Source organism: Ambystoma mexicanum, chromosome 3q (genome assembly GCF_040938575.1).
Source record: "Ambystoma mexicanum isolate Mex_15411 chromosome 3q, UKY_AmexF1_1, whole genome shotgun sequence".
Classification (NCBI taxonomy): domain Eukaryota; kingdom Metazoa; phylum Chordata; class Amphibia; order Caudata; family Ambystomatidae; genus Ambystoma; species Ambystoma mexicanum.
Window position 1 is genome coordinate 71,111,302 of NC_090926.1, and position 14,239 is coordinate 71,125,540.

The 14,239-nt window shown below is 51.3% G+C and overlaps 1 protein-coding gene across 1 annotated transcript in view; it reads right to left on the reverse strand.

Annotated features, from left to right (window-relative positions):
- The window catches only part of LOC138582148 (E3 ubiquitin-protein ligase TRIM39-like), a 252,937-nt gene that overhangs the window by 59,138 nt on the left and 179,560 nt on the right, over positions 1-14,239 (reverse strand). Inside the window, exon 5 of the mRNA XM_069653177.1 lies at positions 5,359-5,463. Coding sequence (XP_069509278.1) covers positions 5,359-5,463 — 105 coding nt within the window. The remainder of the gene's footprint in view (positions 1-5,358; positions 5,464-14,239) is intronic.

The following is a 14,239-nucleotide window of genomic DNA, read 5'->3' on the forward strand; positions in this document are numbered from 1 at the left end:
CTCACTGACCAGGTCGAGTATTATGTGTGGTGGAAACCTGTACCTCCATACACCTGGCCATCAGGCATACCAAATAGGCTGGTTCTGGGTGTGAAGATTCTGGCCCTGACTATCCTTCTCCTCCTCCTGCGGTATCCCACGGCCACTGCTGCTAGGAACGGTATATTCATCCTGGCATCTGAGCTTTGTTTGCGCACTCTTTTATGCTGCGCGGGATGTGCGCCTGCTTCATGCTGGCGTACGTGTTTCCGGATTGGACCTTTTTTTTTGGCGCGTTGTAGGCGACTGTGTAAATCTTCCCACCCACCCCAGGAATACACGTACCCCACTCTCACAGGCCTAGTCGCGTGTGGAACTTCACGCGCACACCGAAATACACGTACCCTGCAAATTTGCGTGTGAAACTTCCCAGGCACCCCGAAATACACGTACCCAGGGCAATCGTGTGTGGAACTTCCCACGAACCCCGTAATACACGTACCCTGCTGATTTCGCGTGTGGAAGTTCACGCGGACCCATAATACACGTACCCTGATGAAATTGCGTGTAAGACTACCCGCGCACCCCTGAAATACACGTACCCAGGCAAATCGCACTGCTGGGGGTGGGGGGGGGGACAGGAGTGGGGGCCTGGTGGAGGGTGCCCCACAGTGCTGGGGGGTGGGGGTCAGGGGGACATGAGTTGGACATGAGTGGGGGCCTGGTGGAGGGTGCCCCACAGTGCTGGGGGGTTGGGGTGCAGGGAGACAGGAGTGGGGGCCTGGTGGAGGGTGCCCTACAGTGCTGGGGGGTGGGGGTGCAGGAAGACAGGAGTGGGGGCCTGGTGGAGGGTGCCCCTGGATGCTGGGGGTGGGGGTGCAGGGGGACATGAGTGGGGGCCTGGTGGAGGGTGCCCCTGGATGCAGGGGGGTGGGGGTGCAGGGGGACATGAGTTGGACATGAGTGGGGGCCTGGTGGAGGGTGCCCCACAGTGCTGGGCGGTGGGGGTGCAGGGGGACATGAGTTGGACATGAGTGGGGGCCCGGTGGAGGGTGCCCACAGTGCTAGGGGGTGGGGGTGCAGGGAGACATGAGTGGGGGCCTGGTGGAGGGTGCCTTACAGTGCTGGGGGGTGGAGGTGCAGGGGGACATGAGTTGGACATGAGTGGGGGCCTGGTGGAGGGTGCCCCACAGTGCTGGGGGGTGGGGGTGCAGAGGGACATGAGTTGGACATGAGTGGGGGCCTGGTGGAGGGTGCCCCACAGTGCTGGGGGTTGGGGGTGCAGGGAGACAGGAGTGGGGGCCTGCTGGAGGGTGCCCTACAGTGCTGGGGGGTGGGGGTGCAGGGAGACAGGAGTGGGGGCCTGGTGGAGGGTGCCCCTGGATGCAGGGGGGTGGGGGTTCAGGGAGACAGGAGTGGGGGCCTGGTGGAGGGTGCCCCTGGATGCAGGGGGTTGGGGGTGCAGGGAGACAGGGGTGGGGGCCTGGTGGAGGGTGCCCTACAGTGCTGGGGGGTGGGGGTGCAGGGAGACAGGAGTGGGGGCCTGGTGGAGGGTGCCCCTGGATGCAGGGGGATGGGGGTGCAGGGGGACATGAGTTGGACATGAGTGGGGGCCTGGTGGAGGGTGCCCCACAGTGCTGCGGGGTGGGGGTGCAGGGAGACAGGAGTGGGGGTCTGGTGGAGGGTGCCCCTGGATGCTGGGGGCTGGGGGTTCAGGGGGACATAAGTGGGGGCCTGGTGGAGGGTGCTCCTGGATGCTGGGGGGTGGAGGTGCTGGGAGACATGCGTTGGTGGGCAGTAGTGCAAGGTGACATGTGGGTTGGCTGGGGGGTGTGGCCATGGTGGATGGGCTGCCTGCGGGACATGTGCAGGGGTGCAGGGTGGTCCCCTGTGGTGTGGGCCGCCTGCAGGGGCCGTGGAGGGTGTAGAGGGAACAGCTGGGAGAACCCACACGGCCAATTCACGTGTGGGACTCCCCGGCACCCCTGAAATACACATAGGCTGCTGGATTCGCGTGTGGAATTTCCCGCGCACCCGGAGTACACGTACCCTGCTGAAATTGCGTGTGGAACTTCACGCGCACACCAAAATACACGTACCCTGTAAATTTGCGTGTGAAACTTCCCGCGCACCCCGAAATACACGTACCTAGGGCAATCGCGTGTGGAACTTCCCGCGAACCCCGTAATACACGTACCCTGCTGATATCGCGTGTGGAAGTTCACGTGGACCCATAATACACGTACCCTGATGAAATCGCGTGTATGACTACCCGCACACCCCTGAAATACACGTACCCAGGCAAATTGCACTGCTGGGGGGCGGGGGGAGTACTGGAGACATGAGTGGGGGCCTGGTGGAGGGTGCCCCACAGTGCTGGGGGGTGGGGGTGCAGGGGGACATGAGTTGGACATGAGTGGGGCCCTGGTGGAGGGTGCCCCACAATGCTGGAGGGTGGGGGGTGCAGGGGGACTTGAGTTGGACATGAGTGGGGGCCTGGTGGAGGGTGCCCCACAGTGCTGGGGGGTGGGGGTGCAGGGAGACAGGAGTGGGGGCCTGGTGGAGGGTGCCCTACATTGCTGGGGGGTGGGGGTGCAGGGAGACAGGAGTGGGGCCTGGTGGAGGGTGCCCCTGGAGGCAGGGGGGTGGGAGTGCAGGGAGACAGGAGTGGGGGCCTGGTGGAGGGTGCCCTACAGTGCTGGGGGGTGGGGGTGCAGGGAGACAGGAGTGGGGGCCTGGTGGAGGGTGCCCCTGGATGCAGGGGGGTGGGGGTGCAGGGGGACATGAGTTGAACATGAGTGGGGGCCTGGTGGAGGGTGCTCCACAGTGCTGGGGGTGGGGGTGCAGGGAGACAGGAGTGGGGGTCTGGTGGAGGGTGCCCCTGGATGCTGGGGGGTGGGGGTGCAGGGGGACATGAGTGGGGGCCTGGTGGAGGGTGCCCCACAGTGCTGGGGGGTGCGGGTGCAGGGGGACATGAGTTGGACATGAGTGGGGGCCTGGTGGAAGGTGCCCCACAGTGCTGGGGGGTGGGGATGCAGGGAGACAGGAGTGGGGGCCTGGTGGAGGGTGCCCCTGGATGCAGGGGGGTGGGGGTGCAGGGAGACAGGAGTGGGGGCCTGGTGGAGGGTGCCCCTGGATGCAGGGGGGTGGGGGTGCAGGGAGACAGGAGTGGGGGCCGGGTGGAGGGTGCCCTACAGTGCTGGGGGGTGGGGGTGCAGGGAGACAGGAGTGGGGGCCTGGTGGAGGGTGCTCCTGGATGCAGGGGGGTGGGGGTGCAGGGGGACATGAGTTGGACATGAGTGAGGGCCTGGTGGAGGGTGCCCCACAGTGCTGTGGGGTGGGGGTGCAGGGGGACATGAGTGGGGGCCTGGTGGAGGGTGCCCCTGGATGCTGGGGGGTGGGGGTGCTGGGAGACATGCTTTGGTGGGCAGTAGTGCAAGGTGACATGTGGGTTGGCTGGGGGGCATGACCATGGTGGATGGGCTGCCTACGGGACATGTGCAGGGGTGCAGGGTGGTCCCCTGTGGTGTGGGCCACCTGCAGGGGCCGTGGAGGGTGTAGAGGGAACAGCTGGGAGGACCCACACGGCCAATTCACATGTGTGACTCCCCGGCACCCCCTGAAATACACGTAGGCTGCTGGATTCGCGTGTGAAACTTCCCGCGCACCCCGAAATACACGTACCCTGCTGAAATCGCGTGTGGAATTTCCGGCACACCCCGAAATACACGTGCCCAGGCCAATCGCGTGTGGAACTTCCCACGCACCCCGTAATACACGCACACGCTATTTTTCACACAGCGGGTGTCCGTGTTTGTCGGTACCCCTTTGAACCTCATTTGTCCTAGAGGGCCACAGTATGGATCATTCATCATAGCTGTATATGGGTGCTTTTTGTTTCAGGCGCAGGGACGCTACCGCCTGCTTTCTTGTGGCATACTTGTTTGGCCCTGTGCGCGTCTTTGACCATGCGCTGGTTTGCCCTATTCGATTCCATGAATACGAGTTGTAGGCGAGCGTGTGGGCGTTCCGCGCACTTGACTCCTGTACTTCCCCCGTAACCCCCATATTTTCACGCGTTATTCCCCATTCCGAGTGTTACGCCCCGTGTTCCGCCTACTTTTGTAATGTGCGCCGCGCTATGTGCGATTTCGCAGCGGCCGTGGCACAAGCCGTTTGATGACCAGCGCGCCGGCGTGCGCCGCGCACTTTTTCAGTGGTTTCCCTGCTATTTTCGCAGTTGCACTGTGATTTTTGCACTTTTACTGCGAATCGCACGTTTTGGCACCTCTGCGCCCGAATTTTCGGCGCACATTAATTCCATGAATCGGCCTAATTGTTAAAGCCATTCCTCCTAACCCTTCTGCTTTGCCATAGACCGTCATCATTACCTTTCATCATAGTCCTTCTCTGTCATCATAGGCTTTTGCCCTAGTCCCTTTCCTTCATCATAGCCTTTCATCACAGTCCTACTGTTTTGTCATAGTACTTTATCTTTATCCTTCATCATAGTTCTTCCCATTCCTCCTAGTCCTTTGACATCATAGTATTCTACTTCATCCTAGTCCCTCACCCACTCCTCCATCGTCCAAGTCTTCTGTCATCAAAGTCATTGTCCTAGTTTTTTTCCTTCAACCTTGTCCTTTTCCTTCAACCGTGTACTTTTCCTTTGTCCTAGTATTCCTCCTTCACCCTAACCTATTTCCCAGTCATTTTCTTTCATCATAGTTCATTACCCAAGTACTTCTCCTCAACCTAGTCCTTCTTCTTGTTCCTAGTCCTTTGTCCTGCTCCTTCATCGTAATCCTCATGCATTCTAGTCTTTAGACTTTCTCCTTGGTCCTAGTTTTTCAATTTCATCGTAGTGCTTGTTATTAGAAATTCCCCTTCATCCTACTAGTCTTAGTCCTTCCTCCTAGTCAGACTGCCTCCTAGGCACAATCTCTAAGCAGGTCATAGTCACAATATCCATCCTTCTCGCCCACCAGATAGCTTCTTTTTACTTTTCTTCTTTTCTTCCTTTATAAGTCTTTGTTTGACTCTATTTGTCGAACTCCTGCTAGTGATCATTTTCTCTTTCTTTCCTTTCCTCTGACTGGAGACTGTCTTTCCAGTTTGGTTCTTTGAGCTTTGCACATCCATCATGGGGCCAACACACACTCATGTCTATTCATGTAAAATACGATGAACAACCGCATACATCAATATCTTTGGCTTTGCCAGTGCGTGTTGGGCTGTTCGGGCCGCGCAAATGCTATTTCAAAACTTCCCTGTACCAAAATAAAATAGATTGCTTGGCACCACAACATTTAATGTAACTTGGCCCCAAATAGGCACATTCATACATTGCAATACCCTATTAGCAATGATAACATATACCTGCATGTGTATCAGCGCTTCTTTCTCCTCTTAAATATGGGTGATCAAATAAATTCAACTCCACATCTTGCTTCTCCATCAAAACGTTATCCGAATGTGGAGATTCTGCAGGACAAAATACATTAATATTTATTAGTTTCATTTTAAGTGCCAGTGCATCATATCATTATACAATGGCCCTTCCTTACAGATGACAGGGGATTAGAACAAACACTTACAATGGCTTGTATACAGATTGCATGCAAACTTTAATTCAAGGTTCACTGATTTAGCCCAACTAGAATGAGGGCTCACTCACCAGTCCCAGGATGGGAGTAACATTGGTTTGTGAGACAGGACAGTCAAGTGAAGGAAGGAGTATGACAACATCTTCAATTAGCCTAGTGCTCACTTCATTAATACATGCACATTGGACCAGGCTAGACCAGCTTCACAGTGTAAGTCCAATACAGAATGGTGTCTGCAACACTGGTCGTCTAACGCAGAGTGCTGATCTATGAAGGTTGATGCCTTAACAAACAATCCCCCCCACTCCTCTTCCCTCTATTCATTTTCCCCCCACTAATCTTACTTTCTCCCCCCACGCCCGCAATTTAGGCATTCACTTTGACTCCTCTCTCACTTTTTCCCACCATATTTCTCTCACCTCTCGCGCCTGTCGCTACCACCTCTATAATATTCGCAAGGTCCGCCCCTCTCTTACTTTCCATGCTACTCTCCTCCCTCATCTTCTCTCGCCTCTTCTACTGCTCCTCCTTACTCTTTGGTCTACCCTCTTCGCATCTCACCCCCCTCAAATCTATTTACCATTCTGCCATACGTACCCTCTGCCTCCTCACCCCCCAGACTATCTCTGCTTCCCTATCCTCCCTTGCTTGGCTTCCCTTTCACTCCCAACTTAAATTTCATTTCCTCTGTCTAGTCTTCAAATCTCTTCATGATCTCGCTCCCCCTTATCTCTCTTCCCTCCTCTCCTTCTATACTCCCTCTTGCCCCCTTCGCTCCGCTGACCACTTTCTTCTCACTGTTCCTCCTTCCCCTTGTGCTTCCTCTAGTTTCTGTTCTTTCCAACTCCTAGCTCCCCTCCACTGGCACTCCTTACCTCTCTCAATCTGCTCTATTCCTACCTTTTCCTCATTCCGCACCTCCCTTAAATCTCTCCTCCATTCTCTGCCATGATTCCCCTCCCCCTTATCACTCCCCCTCTTCCACCCCTTCCCTCTTCCCCTTATTCACCTCCCTCCACACCCTCTCCCACTCCTTCCACTCCCCCTTCACTCCTCCCTTCCCCTTCTTGTCCTCCTTCCCATCCCTCCCTCTTCCTCCCAGAACTACTCCACTACTCTCCCCTCACCCTCTCTCTTTTGCTCCAAATACTGTTTTGTTGGTCTGATTCAAAAATTTCAAAATTGTTATTTGCTTCTACTGTTATTGTTAATTTGTTATTGTTAAATGTACCCTGTTGTTATATGTGAAGTGCTTTGTCGTAAAGCACCATATAAACTAAATAAATACAATACAAATACAAATAGGTAGATAATATGCTGTCTCTGTCTCTCTCTCCCTATGAACCCTCTGCCTCACGCTCTCTCCCAAGCTGAAAGGCAAGGCGGCTGTGAGGATTTAGGTATCTTGGAACTCTGAAGACCACTTGGAACATTAAATAGCTCTGGTGTCCAGAAAAGCCCTGGAACATTGATGAGCCCAGCTTTAACAAAGAGCCCTGAAACATATGAGCTGATGATTTACACAGACTCTTGTGCTTTCTTTTCGATTGATTGTTGTTGTGATGAAATAACTACTGCCCCACAGGAGTACAAGGATGAGCAGTGGCTAAACCGCCTATTCAGCCCTCACACTACTACAAACCAACAGTGATCCCAATCATAAAGGGAAAACAGGAGCAGACAAGAGCAATAACTCCTTTGCGTTCTGTGGCAACGTGGTAAGAGGTGTATGATTGTAATAATCCAAACAGTAATAGTTCAACAGTCCAAAATGAAGGAATATCCAATGAAGGTACTATCAAATATACTTTAATTAAAACATCCCAATATGCAATATAACTGACTATATAAACACTAACACAAATCCACCCCTGTGCTGTGGAAGGAACACAGCAAATGCAGACTGTAGATGAAGCAAGAACTCTGGGTACTGTAACAGTGGTGACGTGCAACAAGGTAACTTAAAAAGGATAGATTTTAGTACAAAAAGTGCAAAAGGGTGGCTTATCAATGTTTAGGGTCCCAAAAGTGGAACCTGGTGGCTGGACCTCACAAATGTACCTTAATCAGTTCTTGGGCAGTTCGATGATGTTGAAGCAGGCTTCTCAGCGCTGTGCATGCCCACTGAAATGGGTTATGATGTGGTGGGCGCTGTGATCTAGGCGGTGAGTTAGTGTCAAGTCCAGTTTGAAGTGGAGCTCAGAATAGTTTGATGCAGTGTTTGAGCAATGCAGTTTGATGAGGATTGGTTTGACAGTTGAGCTGGGGTCGATGGCGAAGATGCTGGTGGTTTTATGCAATGTCTGAGATGTGCCAGTTTGAAGTCACCCACAGTGGCAAGCTTGTGTTCGAGCCAAATAGGTGACATGCTCTGCTGGTATGACGTGACTTTGAGCCAGTTTGATGATTACAAAGAGGTTAGAAGAAAGTGCCAAAAGCAGCAGATCAGAGCAGATCCTAATGCTCAGAAAGTGTTCGAATGCAGTTGACTCACATGCATGGATGGTTGAAATTTGCAGAATACAGGAATCTACTGCCTGGTTTCTTCTGGTGCTGTGAGTCCAAATCCAGGGGCTCAGGGACAAGCTGAGCCAGTCTCCTCTTTACTCCCAATCCAGGGAGCTAGCTGCCATCTGCAGGAGTCCTCAGCCTCCAGTGAGGAGCCTTGGTACCGGTGCAGCTGGTAGAGTGCAGGCCTTGTTCCAACAGCCAGTCGCCTTCAATGTTCCCTGGGAATGCATAGGGGACAGACCTTGCCTCTGCCTTTGGGAAGGTGTCGATTATTCATGAAAGGTATAAAGGAATTAAAGGAGTGAGAGAACCCTTCCTTCTAAATGCAAAAGGTCACAGGGGATTAGGTTAAAGCAAGCCTTCTTTAAGTGGTCCAATCACTTCCAAGGTAGTAAGTGACTTTTGCCTCTTTGCATCATACCCAAAGGGCTCTATTCTGCAGGAATGGTGGGGAATGGAAAGAAAGAGAAGCCTACAAAGAAACAAGATGGAGGAACTAACAGACCCTTCTGCTCTGTCTGACTTTTCCAAACACACCCTGGTTTTCAAGCCTACCCTTCTTTCACTCCCTGTCAGGATAATAAGTGACTTATGCTTCCTGTCAACAAACCCAAAGTGCTCTGTTCTACAGGAAGTGGAGGAGACAGGAAGGAAAGAAAAACCCACCAAAAACCAAGATGGAAGAACTCCTTCTCTGGCTCCTTCTGCTCTGTCTGATTGTTCCAACCTCACCCCTTTTCAAGGCTACAGCTACACAGGCCCTTTGGTATGGAACATGCTGTGTGAGGCTAGGCTTTTTGTTATGGGTATGCCCTTTGAAGTTTGGTTCCCAGAAGCCCCCTGCTGAGAGTCTCTTGGTCTGGAGAGGTGGTACCCAACGTCCCAAGGCATCAACGAGACATAGCTTTCCTTCCCATTGTCCTGCTGTTGAGTAAAGAAAGGCAGTCTGGTTAGAATCCACATAGCCTTTCCATAGCTGGCCTGAGTTCACAGTGTTGACATTTGTATGATACAATCTGATGTGGTTTTAATAACTATCAGTCACCATACTAAAACCCAGGTATGGCTCATTATTAGACATTACCCTGCCCCCAGATGGATAGGTCTTCAAAACTATTATAGTTTTGAATTAGATGTGCAGATTTAAATGCAACCTCTGTTTGCAGTGACTTTGTTGTCACAGGAGCTGTCAAACAGGACACATTTTACCCTGACCTGTGCCAGTGAAGAGTAGGAGCTCCAGATAAGGACACTGATACAGCAGGGCACAGGCGTTCATTATGCATTTGGCATGGACCTACTGAGATGAAATACTCACATTGTTATTGCAGTCCTCTCTGTCTATACCCACAGAGAGGATTGCAAATCTCCTTGTATAGGCTTGGGCAGGGATTATTGTTCTGCATTCCATGCTGCCTGTATGCGTTATGGATTGCCAGTCCCCAAACATAATAAGTAACACTGGGTAAGTACACGTCTTAGTTTACTTGCTGCCATGGCCTTCTTAGGGAAGTACTATTCCAATGCATTCATTTATACGATTAAACAACACCCTAACCCTACTTTCTTCTACAAGGGTGGCAGGCACACTCAATTACTGCACTGCTAATGTTCCAATATATACCCCATCTACGGGTGCATCTAGGGATACACACAGAACCCACAAAAGAGGGGCTAGAATGGACTGTGTGTTTCAGTTATATTATATTATTGAGATCGAAACCAGACACTCTACTGTGGCTGACATTGTGTCTTATCATATCACTTTCATTAAGAATATAGATAAGTATACAGAACATTGTCTAGATCTCATTCTGCTACAATATATTTCTCACCATGCCAACCTCCATTCCTTTGGGGTGAATAGATGAATACATACAACTATTATTCTGTACTCTTTGAAGATCTGAAATCTGTCAAGTAAGGAGCGACAACAGCAAAACTGCTTAAGAAAGAATAATGCCCTCAATTGAGATTCATTCTGTTCCATTGCCAAAACTATATGGAATACTATTATTACTGTGCTCTGCTGATACCTGTACAGTCTAGTAGCAGTCTTTACCAAATGTGCTGAATTTCTGTCTATCTTTATATTTATTCTGGTTGCCAAATTTACATTTCTTGATTTTACAACAGTTTGGAGTCAAATAGGATTAATGAACCTCCCCCATCTCCCACTGTTTCCTTCATTGTACGTGCCAACTTTCATAATACATCCAAGAGGCTTCTTAGCCTTCCCCAATCTCCTTGTTGTTTCTCTTTAATTCTGGGCATTCCTTAAGAACCTTAAAACTTTGTTGTTTGCACAGGAGCTGCCTACCTCTGGCCCGAAACATCACCATGGACAATAAATGCTGGTCACATCTAGATTAATTCATCTTGTCATTGTGTGTTTTATATGCTCGGATTGATCATTGCAACAACTATGTAACTAGCGCCCTGATGCCTGTGGGTTTTTAGTGTGCTGCAATAAATGCTAAAATAAATAAATAAAATATAGAAGTACATATGTGTCCATGATTTTCAGTCTTTCATCAGATTACTGGTCTCTTTAGAACTACTTCTCAGAGCAGTCAACTCAAATAATCGTGCATTACAGGATTCAGTCCTTTGGAAGTCACTGGGTCTTTGGCCAAATTGATCAACACAACAGTTCAGATAGCTCCTCAGTCGGGTTTTGTGGGGCTGTTAATTTTTATATCTTCTATCAATGTATACAGAATGGCCCCTCTCCACACCACAAGGAGATCATGCAGGTAGGCGGACGATGCAACAATTTGTGTCGTGTTGAGCACATTTCCTTATTTTCCTCCAATTCATAGCACAATTATGTGCAATCTGCAACACCTGCTTTGGAAATGCAACCAAGTGTTATTTCGGCATATTTTGGCATTTTTAAATCTGTTCTATTGACGCATCTGCTGCCTTTACTGCTCCATCATGGCTGCCACCACTTGAGCACCGGAGTGCCAGGGGGTTTGTTGCCTATGAGGGACTCTGATTGGCTCTGGCCTGACTCAGCTGGCAAGGCGAACGCTGGCCCCCATCCAAAGGCCCACTCCTAAGATCCCTTCCCTGTCTGTGTCTGGCGTGCCTCCGGGCCCAACTCCCTGGTTTCATTTTTTGCGACATGCTTCCAAACGCATATTCACACTCAACACTCCTCCGGACTGTTTTCCTCCCCTCCATCAAGTGAGTTGAAGGGCTTCCTCATCCACATATATCCTCTTCTTCTCTGCCTTCCAAGTCATCAAACCTGAAATGCCCCTTGCTCTACGGTGACTCCGTTTTCTGCCTTCACACTCTCTCCACCATCTACGGATTGCTGTGCTGCCCTTCCTATCTCCAGCAACAAACAACTGTTTGTCTGAAAATCATATTTAGCTGTGCCCCCTTGCTGCTTAGAAAGTGCCTGTTGGCTAGAAAATTGTATTTAGCTGTGCCCCCTTGCTGCTTAGGAAGTGCCTATTTGTTTGAAAATTGTATCTAACTGTGCCCCCTAGCAGCTTAGAAAGTGCTTGTTTGCCTGAAAACCGTTTTTAGCTCTGCCTGGCTGCTGCAGAGCAATGTGCTCCTTTGTCTGAACCCCACCCCGTGGCACCCTCTGTCCCCTCCACCCCCCACCATCCTTGTGTCTCAGTGCATCAGCCTGGTAAATGTCGACATTGCAGCCAGCTCTGTCACTATCTATCTCTCCTATCTTCTCCAACTGCTTCTCTATTTCCTATCCCCCTCCTATCACTAAATATGTCTGGAAGAAACTTAAGAAGGACATACAGGGCTCCAACATCCTCTTTGTTGTACCCTCACCTGACCTATGGACCCGATACATGATTGCTTCCGATCGCCTCTTTTCCCATTAAGGATGGCACCCGCTGGGAAGTTCTCCTCGACCTCTTTGGCATTTCCATGGTCATCATCAATGTCTATCTGAATGGAACTATCATGGTTCAGGGTCCTCAACCCAACCTTCTTCTCTTTGACAGTCTTCTACCTCACCTCTCAAACATTACCTCTCCCCCTGAACAGGCTCCCTTGCCTGCTGTGACTTCCTCCTCCTCGGCCCAGTTTCCCTTGCCTACTGTGCCTTCCTTCTCCTCTGCACAGGCTCCCTTGCCTACTGTCTTTTCCTCCTCTGCTGCACAGGCTCCCTTGCCTGCTGCAACTTCCTCCTCCTATCCACAGGCTTCCTTGTCTGCTGTGCCTTCCTCTGCTCCCCCGTCAGCCTTGGCTCCTCCGCCATCCTCCACTATCCCTCTGGCTCTCTTGCCACCCTCGGGGGACCACGGAAGACCTTCAAAGATGACAAGCTGCTCCATATTGCCGCGCTTAACTCTTGCTCTGATGTCAAACACACGTCTGACATCTGCAACCTCCTTGAACACATGGATCTTGATGTGCTTGCCATCACAGAGACTTGGTTCAAAGACAGTTCTGTCACGAGCTTTGACACATTCCTCCCTGAAGGTTAAAATATCCTCTCTGTACCCAGGCCCAAGGGGTCAGGCGGGGGAGTGGCATTGATCTTCCCAGAATGGATACCTGTGTCCCTCATCCCCACTCAGGTCTACTCCTCTTTCGAATACCCAGCGTGCAGGCTCTCACTCTCTCCTAAATCTTCCCGCCTTATGGCCACCTATCGGCCACCGGGGCGATCCACTCTCTTCCACTCGGAATGGCCTGACATGGCCTCCTCTCTACTCTCCTCCTCCTCTCAACTCCACCTGTTGGGTAACCTCAACATCCATCTGGACTCTGCTGACTCCTCTGAACCTTTTCACAACCTATGCGATTCCCTCTCCATCTCTATATTACCTTCTGGCTCCACGCACATAGCGGGCCACATTTTGGATGCTCTCATCTCTACCGACATCCCTCTCTATACCTCTCACTACCTCTCTCTCTTGGACGGACCACTCTCTTCTAGCTTCACACTTAAAAAGCTCCTCTCCTCTTGCATCAGCACAGTCGGCGTGGCCACTCTGATTCAAAGTCACCAGAGGCTGCCTTTGCCTCCACCAACTCTCTGCTCTATCTCCAACACCCTTGGTATTCTTGCCCCTGTCATGAGGGTTCGACCGAGGCCTTCCAAAAAGTGCAACTCTTGGTTCCACTCTGATCTGGCTGCCCTTAAACGCAAGTGTAGGGCAGAACAACGTAAATTGAATGCGTCAGGCGGGCCCTCTGACAAACTGGCCTGCTGCCTTGTACAAAGGCAATATCGACTCTGCAACCGCACCAAGAAAAGAGTCTTAATTCAAGCCCACAACTTCACGGCATCAACAACACTGCTGGACTTTTCAAAGTCTGTAAAGAACTGGCCATTCCTGCAGCAGCCTTCTCCTATGTCACACCCACCCAGGACCTTTGCTCGGCCCTGGCTTCTCACTTCTCCGCAAAAACCCATGACATCCTCTACTCTCTCATTTTAACACCACATCATACATCAACACCTGTGGAGCCTCCCTTGGCCCCTCCACCACTTCTCCTCTCCTCTATCACTCCCATCACACCTGATGAGGTCACCAGATAAGTCTGGTCTATGAAGGCCTCGTCCAAACAGGTGGACCCATACCACTCCAAAACCATTAAGGACAGCATTGATTCTCTCACTCCAGACTTGGCTGATCACTGCAATCTCTCTTTTGCCACTGGAGTTTTCCCAACTTCTCTTAGGCACTCCCTTGTGCACCCTCTGCTTAAGAAACCCTCAGCCGACCCCTCCATTCCAACAAACTACTGCCCCATCTCTATAACCCCCTTCCTGGGCAAATCCCTGGAGAAACTGGATATCTCCAAGCTCACCCTCCACACTGAATCTGCTGGTTGCTTCCACGACCATTAGTCTGGCTTTAGAGCATCCAGAGGCACGGAAAATGCTCTTCTGAACACCTGTGAAGACCTGCTTTCAAATATTGACACTACCGCTCCCTCTGTCATCATTCTTCTTGACCTCTCCTCTGCCTTTGACACAGTAAACCATAAAATCCTGATTGCACGTCTGTGTGTGACACCCTAGGAATCACTGGTCAGGCTCTAGCGTGGTTAACCTCCTTCTTGTCCGACCGCCCATCTGAGGTGGAACTTGGGCCCTTTCTCTCCACTATCACTCTTTCAATCTGCGGCATCCCCCAGGGCTCTAA